Here is an 18,376-nt window from a genome sequence, read left to right as displayed (position 1 = left end):
GCTTTACAATGCTTTACAGCCCTCTCTACGTGGTTTACAGAATCAGCATATTGCCCCCAACAATCTGCATTTTGCCCACCTCGGAAGAATGGAAGACTAAGTCAACCTTGAGCCTTGGTGAGATTTGAACTGCCAAATTGCAGGCAGCCGGCAGTCAGCAGAAGTAGCCTGCAGTACTGCACTCTAACCACTGTGCCACCATGGCTCAATAGGGAAGAACTGGCCCTAATTCAACCCTGGCAAGAGAGATTGGCTGTGTTTGGGCATACCAGAGTCCGACGATGAGTAATATTTGATTCTGGATGCAATGGCACTCCATTGGACACAGTGTTGGTGCACAATTGAGAGGTCCTCCTATATTTATACCTCCTACTTAAGGAACAGGTTGCAACTATGACCAATGAGTCTTTTGTTCCAATGGCGCAGTTGTCTGAATTGAAATACCTTGCTTATGGTCACTCATACTCTTTCTGGATTGTGGTGAATGCAGGAAGGTCAGGGAATAAAGAGAATGGCAGTCAGAATGCAAGAAAGTCGAGGGGTGGAGGGTGCATCAAAGCATGAAAAAGTGCAACTGTCCATGACTGTGGGGGCACTGCAATGGCCCAAATTTTGAGGCCCAGTTGCAAGTAGCATTTGCTCAGCACTGTTGCAACTTCAAACTGTTGCTGAATAAATGCTCAGTAAAAGAGAACTTACCAACGTACCAAACAACTTTGTTACCTTTTATTGTTACCTATAAGAAGAATGAATATGCATAAAAACAAAAAACATCTTACCCACTCCCTTGTGTGCATCTATACTAGTAAATTCAAGAGTTCCATCATGACATCGTTTGGGGTTTTCTTTGTAATCCTTGTGATTGCCTTCTGGAGAGTATCGAAAAGCAAGGCCATAATCTACCAAGTACACCTGTGCCGGTTTCAAGCACAACAAAATCAATCCAAGAATTAAAAACAGCCAACCAGAAGATGTACTTTATTTATATAATACTGACTTCTCATTATATCATTGTCAGGAAATGTCATTCAAAATACCGTGTTTCCTCGAAAATACGACCTGTCCTGAAACTAACGCCTTACCACATTTTTCGCGTGAGCAAAAATATAAGCCCACCCCCGAAAATAAACACCCTGGACAACCCCCCCCCTCCGGCCAGGCAGAGCACCACTCACCTACATAGTGGTATCCCGAAGGCGCCAAGCCGTGGGAGCTGGGGGGAAGGCGTTCACGTTGCTTGCCACCTTCGGGATACTGCTAGGTTGGGGAGTGGCATTCTGCCTGGCTGGAGGGTGGAGTTGCCAGGCGGCTACTCCCTTGTGAGCGGGCTCCTGAAGAGCCGGGCACAGCCTCAGGGGTGAAGCAGCCATGAGTTAACCACGCTCAAGAGCAGCCGCCCGGCAAATCCCCTCTCCAGCTGGGCAGAGCACCATTCACTGACCTAGGGGGTATCACTTAGGCGCCAAGCCACATGGCGCTCTGCCCGCCCCCCCAGCTTGGCACATTCGGGATACCCCCTAGGTCAGTGCATGGAGCTCTGCCCAGGTGGAGGGGGGGGGTTGCACGAGCGCCTGTTCCACCCCCAGCCTCACCAAGCCCTTGTGCAGCTCTCCCAGGGCACTGCCGCCACCGCCGCCACACACTGAGCATAGCTTCCGAACTCCAAAACCTGGGGCTGAGTCTTCCAGCATCGGCCTCTCTAGGAATGCTCTCTATGGTGGGCCGACTGCCAGACAGAGTCTCTTCCAGACAGAGTCTTCCAGCAGCCGGCCCACCATAGAGAGCACTTCTAGAGCGGCTGATGCTGGAAGACTCGGCCCCGAGTTTTGGAGTTTGGAAGTTATGCTCGGACCGTGGCAGCGGCAGGCGGCAAGCAGCGGTGCCCTGAGAGCGCTGCGCAAGGGCTTGGTGAGGCTGGGGGCAGAACAGGCACTTGCGCAACCCCCCCTCTCCAGCCGGGCAGAGCTCCATGCACTGACCTAGGGGGTATCCCGAATGTGCCAAGCCGCGGGAGCTGGGGGGCAGGCAGAGCGCCACGTGGCTTCGCGCCTTAGTGATACCCCCTACGTCAGTAAATGGCGCTCTGCCCGGCTGGAGAGGGGATTTTCCAGGTGGCTGTTCATGAGCGTGGTCACCTCATGGCTGCTTCACCCCTGGGGCTGTGTCCGGCTCTTCGGGAGCTCACTCGCAAGGGAACAGCCACCCAGCAACCTCAAAACAATAAGCCCTCCCAAGGCTTATTTCATGGGGCAAAAGAAAATAAGACCCTGTCATATTTTCGAGGAAACACGGTATAAGTATGTGTTTTCTTTTTGTACCAAGATTCTTCCTAATATTAAAAGCTTAATTATCTATCCTATATACTTCAATAAAAATAAAACATTATATTATTAAATTTAACAGGACTCCCAAGCAAGTTAAAGTAAGCCTACCTACAATCCAATAACATTAATCTAATATTGATGTTAAAAGAACCAAATAGAAAAATATTATCTGCACCCTACCTTAATAATTAACCAACTCCTGATTGAACTGATGTAGAACAAATTGTCTCAGGGGTATAGATTGTGATTCTAAATATCGTATTACCAGCACAAACCTAATTCAGAATTATTTTTAATAACCAAGGCTCACTATACCAGTGGATGCTTTCAATTCCCACCTGAAGCCTCATGCTGCTTTTACCACCAGTTTCAATTTCATTTACATCTCACAAACTGTTACAGAAACAAGTCAGCACCAGTCTTATCCTCTTTCTTTTCCAATTCAATCTGCTGGGCTATATAAAGCCTTTTGTGGCATTGGATCAGGTTATTGAAGGGACCACCTATCTTCATCATTTCTGCCCTCCAGTAATATCGGAAAGAATTGGTGCTCCCTCCCTCAAACAACTGCATCTATCAAGACCCAGGCCTTCTCTGTTGCAGCCCCTGTCCTCTGGCAGCTTTGTGTAGCTCCCATTCTGATGACCCTATGACAGGCTTTTTAAAAATGGCCTTTCTCCCAAGCTATGGGCTATGGTACTTGTGGATTCTGTTGGTTATAGCTTTTTGATACATGGGAGTATCATGGTTATATCATGGGGGTTTTTCTTTATTGTTTTCTGTTTTTAAAGTATAAGCTTTCCAGAGTCATCCTGGAATTTGGTGGCTTCTAAATCAAATAAGTATGTAAACTCATTTCCTGGCTCCAAATCTGGGTAAGTGAATATTAATATAGGTTGTAAAAAGTCTGTGCTTACAGAAAAATCTTAGACTGGGCTGCTAAAATTTCTGGCTTGATGAGCATGTCATGAGTTCTTCCAAGAGTTACCATGTAAGAAGGGGTCATCTTTTCATCAACATAGGATTAGCCAACTACAAAATACCTATTAACCAGGAAGCCATTTCCCCCAGAATTCTAATGTGCCTGTTCTGAAGCTATTGGAACATTTTTAAAGAAAACACTAAATTTTGTTCCCACTAGGAAAAACTGTAAGACTCACTATCAATCACTCACTTCCTTGCACTATGTCGGCTTCCATTTTACCTTCCTTAGAAAAATCAGATGAATCCTTCCCAGAAATGTATTATACAAGAAATAAGTCAATAATCCTAAGAATATTTGCATTGTCAGATATACTGTAATTCTGTATCAAGCTAAGAAAGTTATGGGAGCTTCATCACTGGAGGCTTTCAAGAAGAGATTGGACTGCCATTTTTCAGAAATGGTATAGGGTCTCCTGCTTGGGTGGTGGGGGTTGGCCTAGATGACCTACAAGGTCCCTTCCAACTCTGTTAATCTGTAACTAAGATGATATGTCAAACATTAAGATGGGAAAAGTGTCTTTGAAGAGTGAGCTCCTATGCTACAAATTTATTTCTTGATTGAAATGCAAAGTGTCAATTTAAACAACTAAAAAATTATGTATATGTATATGTTGCTTTGTTATAGAAATTCTACTTTAAAACCAAATCAATCATTTTCCTTTGATTTACGAAATTATTTTCATTTTTAGATAATTCTCATCTTCCAAAATAGTATTTTTATCAACAATTCATATAATGGTGATAAAAAAACTGTGGATGTAAGACAAAAACTTGACCTCAGGTTTACAAACAAAAAAAGAAATCTAAAGTGATGGGGTGATCAATCAATCACATAATAACTGAAATAATGTAGTAAACAAATGAACTATTTTATACAGATGAATCTAGGAACTGATCTTCTACTGCCATCCCTGCTTGAATAAAAGCAATGCAACCATCTAGTTACTCTTGGACCTCTTGCCAAAGGAAGGGACAAAATAACCTGCACAATGTTTCTATCAATTTACATGGGAATATGAAATTGTCATCTCAAGAAAAGCACCTAAACTTAGAAATTATTCATTTGCTAATGATGACTACTATAACTAAATGATAATAATAAATAGACAGCTAGGGATATTTCTGTAAACCATTTGATTTGAACTAATACGTTAAGAAATCAGGTTTTCAAGTAACAGAACACTTATGGCTTGATGGATTCTTCAAACAAAGGAAATAAAAAATTGACAAAGCTGACAAGCAAACGTAATTCACTGGTGTAGTATATAATTTTAAACTTCCACCCCCAAACAGCTATTTGAAATTCATTTTGTATTGCAAGCATTCTCTTGAATATTATTCAGGGCAGAATAGCCAATTTGATCAGCTGCCAGCAAAGTGAATAAAAAATGTACAACATTAACTAGATATAAATGTCAAGCAGAAATATTAACGCTGTACACATTCATAAAGGCAAGATTTCTGCTGAGGTTCACAGCAGTTCCATTTTCTTTAAAACAATAGGTTAAACACTAAAGGAAGAAAAGATTGAAAGTTACCTGATTTGGAATCTCGTGGCCCAGGAGAAGATTTGAGGCCTTGATATCTCCATGTACATATTCATGTTCATGAATATATTCCAAAACATTAAGCTAAAAAAGAACAGAACATCAGGAAAAAAACTTCAATAAAATTAATTTCAATGAGGTCTCTACTTACATTAACATAGAAAAACATTAACTTACTATTCTCAATCCCAACTGTAACACTGTTTTGCGTGAAAACTGCTTTCCTTGTTCTTCAAATATCTTCTGAAGATCTTTCCCTAATCTGTCCATCACCATAAATCTATAACTGATTTAAAAAAATATATTTAAGGAAATTGAAAACAAACATACAAAAAATAACATTCAATCTTGAGGATTGTACAGACATGGAATTTTATTAGCACCGATTAACAATCATGTGCCATTGACCTCTTCCAGGTCTTTATTTACTTCCCTGTCTAATTTCCAGACCTAGTATTTCTTAATGGTCTCCCACCTACATACTAAGCAGGACTGATCATGATTAGCTTTTATGATGACAAAGGTTCTAGATACTACTCCCAAGCAATGCAGTGGCATGAAAAAAAGAAAGAAAAGTTTAAAAACTGATAAAACTTACTAAACAACCCTCTTCCATATTTTCTACGATTTCAGGAAAGTATGCAGGAATAAATGAAATCAGAACAGGATAGCAATTCAACTGATACTAAAGGCAAATTTCTGAAGTATAACAGAGAAGAGATCAGGTGTGTCTCCTGACTGAAGGAGATGAAGAATCTGTGCTGTTCTAATTAACCAAACTTCTGTGCCATAATTCTGTGGCACCTGAAGCATAATCTCATTTAAATACCCCCCTTAGGAAACAATAAAAACAGTTCTGTTTTCACTCATTAAATAACTTATTAAAAAAAATCAATAGAGAAGAAAAATGTCTTTTCAATTTCTTTAAACAAATCCTTAATGTCTGTCACTAAACTACAAGACAAAGAGAAGAGTTATCTCATTAACATCCCTTTCAATTAGTATATCTCCTGTTTGATATTTTCTTAATGGTTTAATTTTAATGATAGTCGATTATCTTTACCTTTTTTGTTATTTCACATATCTAGCAAGATATTTTTGATTATCTCTTTGGACAGATATTTTTGTAATTTAATTGCTAGGCAATACTCAAAATGGACTATTGCCTATTTACTCTGTTCTGGCCTTGGGGTGAAAAGCAAGAGAACGATAGCTGATGTTGAAATCCTACTACTTGGTCTGAATTCTTTAAACATATTTAGTTTTATTCTGATGGAATAAAGTTAACTTGGAAAGTTTAAACACCTTATCTTATACTTCCTTGAGAACTACCAAGCACATATATTAAATTTAATAGAATATCATAACATTACTTAAGATTCACTTAATACTGACCACCAAGTTCTGTAATAAAATACACATAACTGTTCTAATTCCTCAATATGTTGACATGATAAACTTAAATGACAAAGACTCTCATTCAAAATTATTATGACTCATTTTAAGAAATATTGGTTTGGAAAATTGAAATTAAGGAAAGTTACATTATAAAAAGTATTCTATATTCTAAAATAACAAATGTTTTATACCTTTTGCCATTCTTTTGATGCAAACCAGAACCCCAATATTTTGGTACGCCTAAATATTTTAGTTTGTGAGAAGAAATCCATTTTTTAACTGAAAAGAAACAAATATTCAATATACATTTGTTACCATATAAGGTTGAAAACTATTACTGTTTATTAAATTTTAATACAAAAAGAAAAGGATGGTTATTTTTTTAAAAACAGGGAACCTCTCCACTGAAATTAATGGCACTGAAAAGTTTAGAATCTAAACTGTAGATGGACTGCACTTTCTTTAATGTTTATACATTTTATCCTCAATTCCTTCTATAGTTTTAGCAAATTAAATATAACAAATGCACCCCACAAGAGCAAAAAATGAACAAACATGCTAGCATGTTTAACATATCATTTAAAGTTATTTATTATTCCTTCCCCCCTTTTCAAGCAATTTCAGACTCTTAGAATTAAAAAAGGATGAGTTTTAGGATCCACTTTATAAAAATTATTTCCAATAAATACTCAACACTGTATCATTACATGGCTTTATTTAATACTCTTAAAATAACCATTTAGAATCCTATATGAATTACAATAAATCAATACTATATATTTCTCATAATTATCTTATATTTAAAAATGATTACATTGTTTTATTGAATAAAAATGGATTCATTTACTTACTTAGTTCTGGTTTAGCAGCTCGCATGTAGAAACTTAACTCAGTAAAGAGTGGTCCATTGTCACTGGGCTCCTTTAAATATCATTTTATAAATAAATGCAATGTTTTAAATTTATTTATTCACTTTTCAAGCAAAGCTTTTACTAATATATAAAACATTCTTCTATTTTCCTATAACTGTTCTTTTAACCATTTAATTTTCTTCCTTGTAATTCAGTTCCTTGATAATTAATTGTTATATAATTGGGAATGAGATATATAATTTAAAAATAAAGCATTCCCATATATCACAATAAAAAATGTTTACATCAATATGGGATCTAAAAGCCAAAATATTACACAGTATCGCTAGGTAAGTATTTGAATGACCCAAACAAAGCAACCCATGTAATATGGAGGCATCTACATCCTCCAGAATGCTTACCACTATTGCTCTATAAACATTCCAGGGTTGTATGCATACTTCTGCAGGTACAGTGAATTAAATAAAGCAGCTGTCTAGGCACATATATGGAGAGACAACTTGGAAAAGACTTTGAGGCAGCCATAAATAAAAAAAACTTTATGGAGCATGAGGTGGCCTTGTTGCTTTGTTCCTGTCAATATAATTCATCAAACACTCTCATTTTCAGTATCCAAAATAAGACATATATTAACCTAGTTGTCTCATACCAAGTCAAGCTAAGCTAGTAGCCCATCTAGCACTGTGTATTCTATTCTGCCTATCAACAACTTTCCAGGATCTCAGACTGAGTTCTTCTCAATTAGGGACTAAACATGGGTTCTTAAATAACTAGATCATGAGATATAATAGTTAATTATGGTGCTTCCCATACATATAGATATTTTAATCAGAACATTCCTTATTTAAAAAAAAGAATACCGTCCTTGCCATTAATGGAAACCAATTTATGCAGCAAGCAATCTACCAGATAATTAAATTGGTATACATGGCTTATGCAATATTTTTCCTGATCTTCTCATTTTGAAATTGGTGTCATTTTTTAACTAAACCAAAATATGATTATAACAAGACTAAATCATTAGTTTTATTTTTGTTTTATAGAACTGTTAGAAGAGTTTTTGCTCATGGACAATCAGTATCCATTTGATAGTCTTTTCCCAGTATCCATGTGATAGTCCTTTCCCAGATGATCCTGACTTAAGTGACTGTAATCATAATGCAGAATAGACTTAAATGTCTACATATACTGTAGTTAACTCTATTCTATAAATCTATAGCTAGTGTCAAATGTCACCATCTCCAAGAGATATTTTTTTCAAGCTAACTATTCATGCATAAATATAATTTATCACCTTACATTTAAATTCTAAATTATATCACAAAGCAGATTCATATAAATATTTATCAGTCACCTCTTCTATTCATGCAGATCACCTCATATACATCACCAATATGAATCACTATGCAGTAATACTTTTTAATATATTTAATAGTAAAAAATGTGACATATGCATTATTTTACATCATAATTGTAATTAATTAATAGCATCTATAATTCTATACTGCAGATAAAAAGTAGCAAGAAAAAGGCAAGTCCACCTGGTGCTACTATCAAGCAATAATATTTGCAAACATTAAAATGCACTCTATAATTTGGCTTTTTAAATCAGTAGTCTTCTCTGATATCATCACAGTATTCAGAAAGTCAAAACTGAAGGGCCAGGAAATCATGGTCCTATTTATCCATTCACCCATATTGGTTAATGGGAATATAAATGGGATAATGAAAGACAGATGCGAGGAAAACAGGGGCAGGACATACCCCAACTTTTTTGAGGCATCCTGCATGCACTATTATTAGCTATATGGAAATGATTGCATGATCCCAATTCCTTCTATTAATGAACTCATGATCAGAATGATCCTTAACAGTTCAAAGATTACATGGCACACGGTGTCTTCAAATGTCTTATATGTCTATGTTTACCCTCCTTAAGAACTCTAATTTTCCACACACAAAATTCATGAGGGTACAATGATAAATTCTTCTGCTTTACCACATATCTCTAAACTAAAATAGTTCATAATTGCAATTAGTTATAAAATAAAATATACGATTGCCCTAGAGAAATATATGCAAGCTACAGGTCAGATTGGATTGTCTGTCCCAAATTTACAGAAATTTTATTTCCTATGCAATTTCAGAACACCTCAAAGGGAACCAGTGTAAAGCATGTATGTCATTCCACTACTCAACACTCAATCCAAGGAATATAATAAAATTAGAAATTATTTAAGCAAGATGACAATAGCATGTTATTTTTATTAAAATAATTAGCAAAGCTTAAAATACATTCTAGTTTAATTTAATCTACTAAACAATTCATATAACACTAGTTGCTTGAGGATTTTCAAGAATTTTACAAACGTACAGGTGGAAAAGTTTGTATTTTCCATTTTATTTTTCAAATGCAGACTATTTCAAAAGAAAGAAATTTTCTCCAGAGTCAGTCTGGAGTCAGGCACACCAAAAATGAGTGAGTGAACAATTAAACAAACTTACCACTTTTATAACATAGGGTGCATCACTGGTAACTGATTCAGATGAATTAACATCAGCTGTTAAAATATAAGTAGTTTTTATCAACAGGATTTAAAACTATCTTAATATATCAGCAGCAATTTTTACATAACCAACAGAGTAATTGGATGAAAACCAAATACAAATTCATGAGTATATTTAACAGTATTGTATGATGGAGCCTTATGCATTCTTTGCACAAATCCACCTCCATATCACAGACCCATACAATAATATAAATTGATACATTTTACATATAATATTTCAATTTTGCATGTAAACAATGAATGCTACATTCCATTTTTAAAAACTGTAGGAACTTGCCAAACCTAACCACAGTCAATCAAACATACTATTCTGCTTTAAGAGCAACCAGCTGGTGCTGCCAGATGTAAATAAGTCAATTTAAATGTCCTAATAGTGAAACATTCAGTGATTTTGGTGGGTGAATTGAAGCAACAAAGCCTTTCCTAAAGAACAAGATTATGAACACCAAGTCCTTATTAGGAACATGGTAGTAACAATCGTAACAGATATTTTAATTAGCACTGAGTCCAGAGCCTTGCCCTCCAAAAAGATTTCATGTTCTTATATTTATCTGCTGGAACAGATTAGGGAAGATAGAAGAGGGGGAACCCATTCTGTTAGAAGAGTCCGTTCTAATGACAGCATCACTGGATAAAATACCAACAAAAAGTATGGTGACAAAGGCCCAGCCCTTCTTGTAAGGGGAGCATGAAGGCAATGAAGAAAATCAGAATAAGCAATAGAATCAGGCGCACACACCCAACTACTTTCTATTCAGTTCACCAGATGCTGTCACCAACCCCGCAGTCCCCTCATCAATCTGCTAATCAGCTGAATGGCAGAATCCCAAGAACACTATTTGGCCTGTGGACATCCTTTCCGCAGCATGATAACCATGTATTCTACAGCAACTTCTTGTCAATTGATTGGCAAGCTGGCTAGAGCTGGAAAGCCTTGAGGAGTGCTATACAACAACACAGCAAGCTTTCTACAAATTGTTTAAAGGGAAAAAGATAGTCTTATTGTCCCTTTTCTAAGGTCACCCATTTTCTACTGTTACAGGAAGAGAGAACCTGCAAAAAATCATGAGGTTCTCCAGCCAATTCTATTAGTTGAGTATTTTGAAACAAAAATGTTTGTTCTGTAGGAAAATATATCCATTCTGTATGTGTGTTAAGAATACACATTCTAAAATAATTATATGCTGGCGGCTATATTTTAGCAATCTTGACACTATTCTTACCAAGGTACAGACAGCCAAAACCACCTTTGCCTATAACTGGACCAAGCTTCCATTTTTTCTTTAAAAGGTCAGTAAAAACTTCTCCGGGAGGAAATTCTTCAGCAAGTTTACGTTTTCTTGGGCCTCTTTTTCCTGTCGACTTTTTGATATTAGGCATAATCACTAAAGACAATTAAAATAAAATAAATTAGAAATAGGATAAATTTGACTTATTTTTAAATCAAAAAAATTTTTATTGCCTTTTTCCATTTGTCACCCTGTTTTACAAAACAGAAGAACGAAATCAATCCCAAACAAGTTCTGATCATGGAACTTTTGATGATTTAGTACTGAATTTTTCTAGGACAAAATGATCAAAATGCAAATATGAAAATGTATTATTTTACTTCCTACATGATACTCACACCTCTGATAAAGGTGTAAAAAAGGCTCTACAGTTTGAAAATATATATTCTTACCAATTTCTCTTATCGTTCATATTGCAGCAAATAATAATTATATGTTAAAAGATGAGCATATCTACAGAACCATTACTAACATAGACAGTTTGTATCCTTCCAGATATTGCTAAGTTACATAATTATTCATTCTGGCTATGGTTACTGAAAATTGTCATTCAACTATACCTAGATGACCACAGTTTACCTATCTTTTGATATATGTCACAGAAGTACAGCACAAAAGTAGTGTCCAGTTTCTCTTTTTTCAATCTCCAAAAAAAGAAATCTCACTAATTGTGCTCTTCTTTTACAATATTTTTATTTTGATGTGCCATTTAATTAATGGGAAATTAGCAAAAATTGTCTTCCCTCGTGATTGTTTTCACTTTGCCATTTTTGAGTTGAATTTTTTTTAAAAACTGAGAGTCAGTGATTAGTTTTACTCCTACTATTGCCATCAACTCTTCCAAAGCATAGCTGATAGTCTCAATTCAATCATATGCAATCAGGCAGGCAGATGATGTTTGCCTTCCAGATTTCATAAGGTTTCATACTTGCACCTCTGATAAATATGAAAAATTACTCATCATAAATAGCAAGACTTAAATTTTGGCAGAATTATTCATCATTTAAAAATCAAATGTTTTGTTCTAATATTATTTATGACAATACTAACCATTATTACTATTAAAACAGGAGTTGTGCAACAGAGACCTCTTGATGTTGAATTGATACTTCCACAATCTCACCATTATATTAAATAGGTTGATAAAAACAAGAATTCAACCATATCTGGAGGGCCATATATTGCTTAGATTTTCTTTGTCATATCACATTATGTTAAGCATTTGCCATTCCCTGCTTCTTTGTGGAACTTTCAACTTCTGTATAACTTTTGCATTTAATGTCCAAGTTTCACAATCCTAGGTAAGCACAGACACTACATATTTAAACAATTTCCTCAGAAATGCAGTGGGTAGCCATATTTTATAATGAGCAGGATAACAATCAAAACAGGACAGCAGCAATTCTTTGTTAAATATTGACACTTTTTAAAAAAACCATTAAAATATCCAAAGAAATACTGAGCAAATGTAATGCAATTTGAAGGTGTTAACTATTTGCACTGCACAGGTGAAATTGAAAAACAGTTAAGAGTCATTCTTGCAATGAACTCATTTGACTAATGAAGATGATACATTTATCCCTAAAAATATAAGAATATAAAATCTGTGCAGTGACAAATTTTCCAAGTACAAAAGGCCACACTACTGACATCTGCATGTATACTACACCAACATATTACTACATCCTGTTTTGGAGAAGAAACTGATGTGTATGAAGGCCAATACCAGCTACACAACTGGCAGCTTTGATTTCACATTGTTGTGCACATTATATTAATATATTAAATTTATAAGCCCCTGATTTTCAACTCTGAGCACTTTACAAATTGTTAAAAAATTTAAAAATAAGGATCATATAAAAACAGATAAAGAACACAAAAGAGCAGAGGAACGATACCTAGAAGTTAGCAAGGAAAAGAAAGGGGTAACAATTGTACTGGACAAAGGACTGGACAAAGAACCAGGTCTTTATGGTCTTTTGAAATACCAACAAGGTGGGAGCTCTTCAAACCATAATTCCACAGGACAGCACTTCTACAGGTAAGGGGACTTCTGGGGCCCTGACAGATGTTATTCTTTAAATCAATGGAATCTAGAGGGCGCCAAGTCTGCCAAAGTGGCCTTATCCTTTCTGCTTTGAATCTATTCAACAAACAATAAGTAATAAACTGAATACCTTATTCATTTATTTGTATCTAAAATACGGACATAACCTACTAACTTAGTGTAGTATCATTTAGATCAGAGTTGTAAAACTCACGGCCCACAGGCCAAGTGCATCATGCACTGGCCACACCCACACCCGGTTTAATGAAGGAGGGGAAAGTCCCACTGTGACAACGCAAGTTTTACACCCCTGATTTAGACGACATGACATTAATTTGATACATAAACATTGTAAACTTATCAATGCTTGCTTAGGAGTTAACAAAAAAGCAGAAAAAATAGGTGGAACCTATTACACATTCCCTCCCCTTTACCCTCTGCTCTCCACTGAACTTTTCGTTAGCATATTGATGCATTCTCATATTTTCTTTTTATTTTATTGTTCCATTATTTTACTTCTATTTTCTTGACACTCTTTTCAATTTTTCCGTTTTATTATTTTAAGCCACTTAAGAGTAGCCTCACGGCAAGATAGGAGGCAAATAAATTTAGCAAAGAAAAAATTAATACAAACTGAAAAGTCACACAAGCTTAAATTATATTCAATGGGCCACCATTTATCACTTGAAAGTAGCCCAACTCACCTCACAGGGTTGTTGCGGCAGGGAAAAATAGGAGGTGGAAGATGTGTTGGATATGCATGCTGCCTTACTTATAAAAATAATACAAGGGATAATGAATAACCCTGGGGGGAAAAACAATGCAGTAGATATGCAGATTGGGGGAGGGGGATATGGGGAATATTTAAGGACCAAATGCAGCTTTCACCAATCCTGTAACTTCCAGAAACTCCTAACCTACAACTATAACGTCCTAGAATTCCTTGCATATGTGATAGGAAGTGGTATCAGTAAAGCCCTGGTTATTAACAGATGATTCTAAAGGTAAATGTTAAGACTGTGAATACCAAGGGGCAGGCTTAGGAGTAAACAAACAATAGCAATCTTAATAATTAAATAGCTGAGTGTGTGTGTGTGGTATTTCTTGTACCAAGAAACAGTTCTGATCACCATCATTAGTAATAACTAAATTAATAATTATTTAGCTGGTCCAAAATAAGGCTATCAATTTCATTGTTATTGTACATTTTTTTTCTCATCTCTCCTTTTTTCTTTACAGTTCCCTTCCTATTAAATGTTTTCAACCACATTGTTTCTACATTGTGAAATGTAGAACTTAACTCCTTCATTTTCTAATACAAACTGTTATTTATGCCAGCTCCCTTCTGGCAAACCCAAGATACTCCACTGAACAGAGCACATACTACCTCCTCACCTAAAAAGGAACATTTGGCTTATATTTTACTTCAGCAAGCATACAGTCACAAAGGCCTTCTGAAAAATCCTAAGATTTCAAACTATGATTGTTGAAAACAACATCATTAACCTCAAGTGGGATTTCACCATTTCCAAAGCTCAGTTTGTATTGTAGACCTAACTCGCTTCTCCCGAAATGTTTCACGTTGTCCATAGCATCCAAAGGCTACCTTTATTTTAATAGATGACAAAACAAAAATGTTTGGAGTAGTTTTTCCCCATTTGGACTTCTGAATTGTAACATTAGATCTCCTACTAGCCAAACTGAATTAGGCCTTAGGGGAGTTACTTTCAGTTTGAACTAAATCTTCCGTCCTGGATCGACTTAATCCAGTCCAATGGAGCGGAGCCAATAGAAAGAGGCAATGAAAGACATATCAAATCCCGAAAAATCCACCTGCGTAGATATCTCAATGATATTGCTAATTGACTAATTTTTTACGGCGACGTGCTAACAACTAAGGGCGGAAAAGGGAAACACGCAAAGCGTTTCTGTAGCCAACGGCTCCTGAAAGGGGCTGCCAAACAGCAGACTCGGGCTACAGAGGGGGTTAGGAGGAGGAAGGTAGAAGCAACAAGGTCCACCTTGGAGGCAAAGATAATGGGCATCACATGGCTTCCCAAGCTCTGCTCCCCGGGGAAAGGCGGATGCAATTCTCGTCCTCTCCCAGAGCCATAACAAGAGAGCGCTTCGGGGCCATACCTGGTTAGCCAAATGGGACTCTAGCGAGTCCTTTCACCAGGCGAAGAGCGCGACCACCCCCGACTGCGTCACGCACCAAACTCAGTCCACACCGGAAACGGGACGGCGGAAGTTCGGAGTTGCCGCGCAAAGAGAGCTTCCGTTTTCCAAACGGGATATAGTCCCTGAAACTGTCAAGGCGAGGGGTGGCCTCGCCTCCCGCGCGCAAAAAAGTGGGCGTGGCTTCAGCTTGGCGCCGGGGCCGTTTATTCGTGGCGCGCGCGCATGGGCAGGCGTCGCGTGTGGGCTGCCCGAGTAAAAAGGCTTTTATTTAGCGGCGTTTCCGTGGTTGCCCCGTCCGCTCGACGCTTGATCTCAGATAAAGCGCCGAGGGGGCTAAAGCCGGGGTTTCTTCTATTGCGAGCACGAGAAATTCTGATTTCATATATTTATTTCAGTTGTATGTCTTCACCGTGCTTTTTTAGTTCGCGAATTAACCCATTCTTCTTTGGCACAATCAGAAATAAATCATATTCCTTTCAATCGCGTTTGATCCTGGCAACTTCGGCTGTTCTTCCAATTTACACTATATTGCTGCGACCTCGGTTTCTCCACTTTGCTCAATCTTGTTTGTGAACGACAATAATAACCGAAATGTAGATTTTTTTCATTAATTTATCCTTGGAATCTTCGTTGTACTAACCTCTATTAACGGCGGCTTTTTATTACTGTTCAGAAAAATTGCATTGACCTGTTGCCAGGCAGATGAGTTATCTATTGTTTTTCGTTTACATTCGTTTAGTGATATTATACTTATCTTCTTACTGTTTCCCCCCAAAGATAATAGTTTTTGGTGGGAAGACTTATTGTAGGTTTAACAGTTAAACTAACATTTTTTTAAAAAAATAGTATACAGTGTAGTTTAGGATGTAGAAGTGGAATAGGACATCTTTTAACAACCATGATAATGATTGTACTAATGATTGTTGGAAGTAATGTCCTTCTGGGTTCAGTTCCAAGTGGGGGAAAAGACTGGAAACGGAGGCTGCTTAGAAAGATGGTTTAATGGTGGACAGGACCACATGGCTTGAGGTCCTGGGGGAAAAGGTGATCACATGCTTCCAGGTGTTGGGTGAAGAAGGGTTCGGCCCCACCTATCTGCCTCCTGCTGCTGTGCAAGAAATGTATTCTGATTGGTTGTCAGACTCACATGAGGCCATGCAGGGGCAACTCTAGGCTGAGTCCAGGTTTGGTTGAATTCCCAGATGCATGTGGTCAGTTGGGTGAAGGGCTTATACTAGCATGCCTTGATTCCATCACCCTGGAGTTCATGGGGTGGGGTTTTTGTTATGTGAATAGACTGGCTTAGCATCTTAATGGCCCATTGACAAAAAGCGGGGAGGCAGGAAGCTACAGGAAGTTTCTCTTTAAAAGGATTCTCCTTTTTCACATCCAGGGAAACATAATATTCTGCCTTTTCAATATTTCCTAGGATATTTCATTTTTCTAGGAGAGGGGTGGGTTTTAACTTCCTACATGATTATCAGGTAATTCAGTTCACTGTATCATCTTACAAAAATAAATTCCCTCTTACTTTACTGCCCATCCATGAATAACCCCCATTAAAGTTGTAATTTTATTTTTGAAGTCAACAAAAACTTTAGATTCCTAATATGGAAAAGGTCCTAACAGATATAATGGGCCTCTTTTATAAGTACAAATATGCTTTGAAGCTTATTATCTATCAGTGTTCTGTGTGCCTTTGGCGTATAGTCACGCCAGCCACATGACCACAGAGACGCCTTTGGACAGCGCTGGGTCTTCGGCTTTGAAACAGATGAGCACCGCCCCCTAGAGTTGGGAACAATTAAGATATATGTGCGAGGGGAACCTTTACCTTTTATCTATCAGCTGACTATATGCTTCAGGGTAGTGTATCTTCAAAGTATCTAGTACTAAACTGAGAGTTGCTATGAACTTTCAGTCACACTACAAGTTACTGCTTTTCTGTACTGTCATTCAGCAAAGATGATCCTCTTAGTTTACTACAAAAGTCTTTTAAAAATTCTGTTGTTCTAATATCTCATTTTGCATTTTATAATAAAAGGTTCCTACATGGAATTTCTATGAGGCCCTAACAAATTTTCATATTTAAACTTGGTGATACTCTCTGAACAGCCTTGATGCAAAGTCTATGAAAAAATAGCCAGAGAGCTATGGAGTTTATGTGTAGGCAAGATTAAGCAGGAAAAGTATGTGCATCTGCCCAATACAAAACTAGCAAGGTATTTAGAGACCCCTCGCATCCTGGACATAAATTGTTTCAACTCCTACTCTCAAAACGACGCTATAGAGCACTGCACATCAAGACAACTAAATGCAAGAACAATTTTTTCCCCCAAAGGCCATCACTCCGCTAAACAAATAATTCCCTCACCACTATCAAACTATTCACTAAGGCTGCATTACTATTACTATTAGTCTTCTCATCATTCCTATCACCCATCTCCTCCCACTTATGACTGCATGACTGTAACTTTATTGTTTGTATCCTTACGATTTATATTCATATTGATTGTTTCCTGATTGCTTATTTGTACCCTATGACTATCATTAAGTGTTGTACCTTATGATTCTTGATGAATGTATTTTGTCTTTTTATGTACACTGAGAGCATATGCACCAAAGACCTGCACCTTGTGTGTCCAATCACACTTGGCCAATAAAGAATTCTATTCTATTCTTTTCTACAGTAGATAGAGATTTACAATACTGGTATTTTGGATATTGGCTTGGAATTTTCTACTGTTTTTATAATTTCATCTTTGTACTTGCATTTCCCCCAGAGTCCTTTGTGATGGGGGGGGGGTGTTATAAATTTGGTTAACAAGTGGAATTAAATAATTTGTAGTTTGGCACAATACAGGAAATATTGGCATCATTTGCTCAACACTCTTGATCTGGATAAAATAGAATTGAGTAGTTTGTAGTTCATTATGTTGTAGGAAACTTAATCTTAGTCTTATATTGTATAAATCATGCTATCACATTAGGATGTAATATGATTTATTCATAAAGAATAGCACATTATGTAAACACAGCACTTATGATTTTATGGATAGATGCACCTTTTAATCATCTGATGAAATAAAAGAGGAAGTTGTTTATAGAAGGCTACCAAACAAGGGTCCCTGAGCAACTCTGGACAAAGAGAATTAGAATTAGAA

The 18,376-nt window shown here is 37.0% G+C and overlaps 1 protein-coding gene across 1 annotated transcript in view; it reads right to left on the bottom strand.

Annotated features, from left to right (window-relative positions):
- The window catches only part of VRK1 (VRK serine/threonine kinase 1), a 29,448-nt gene extending 14,128 nt beyond the window's left edge, over positions 1-15,320 (bottom strand). Inside the window, exons 1-8 of the mRNA XM_032233916.1 lie at positions 15,171-15,320; positions 10,919-11,080; positions 9,631-9,686; positions 7,105-7,174; positions 6,445-6,532; positions 5,033-5,141; positions 4,847-4,939; positions 780-912 (exon numbers count right to left, since the gene is read on the bottom strand). Coding sequence (XP_032089807.1) covers positions 780-912; positions 4,847-4,939; positions 5,033-5,141; positions 6,445-6,532; positions 7,105-7,174; positions 9,631-9,686; positions 10,919-11,075 — 706 coding nt within the window. The 5' untranslated portion in view covers positions 11,076-11,080; positions 15,171-15,320. The remainder of the gene's footprint in view (positions 1-779; positions 913-4,846; positions 4,940-5,032; positions 5,142-6,444; positions 6,533-7,104; positions 7,175-9,630; positions 9,687-10,918; positions 11,081-15,170) is intronic.
- Between the last annotated feature and the right edge of the window lie 3,056 nt (positions 15,321-18,376).

This window comes from Thamnophis elegans, chromosome 1 (assembly GCF_009769535.1).
Source record: "Thamnophis elegans isolate rThaEle1 chromosome 1, rThaEle1.pri, whole genome shotgun sequence".
Classification (NCBI taxonomy): domain Eukaryota; kingdom Metazoa; phylum Chordata; class Lepidosauria; order Squamata; family Colubridae; genus Thamnophis; species Thamnophis elegans.
This window is presented reverse-complemented; position numbering and strand designations above follow the sequence as displayed.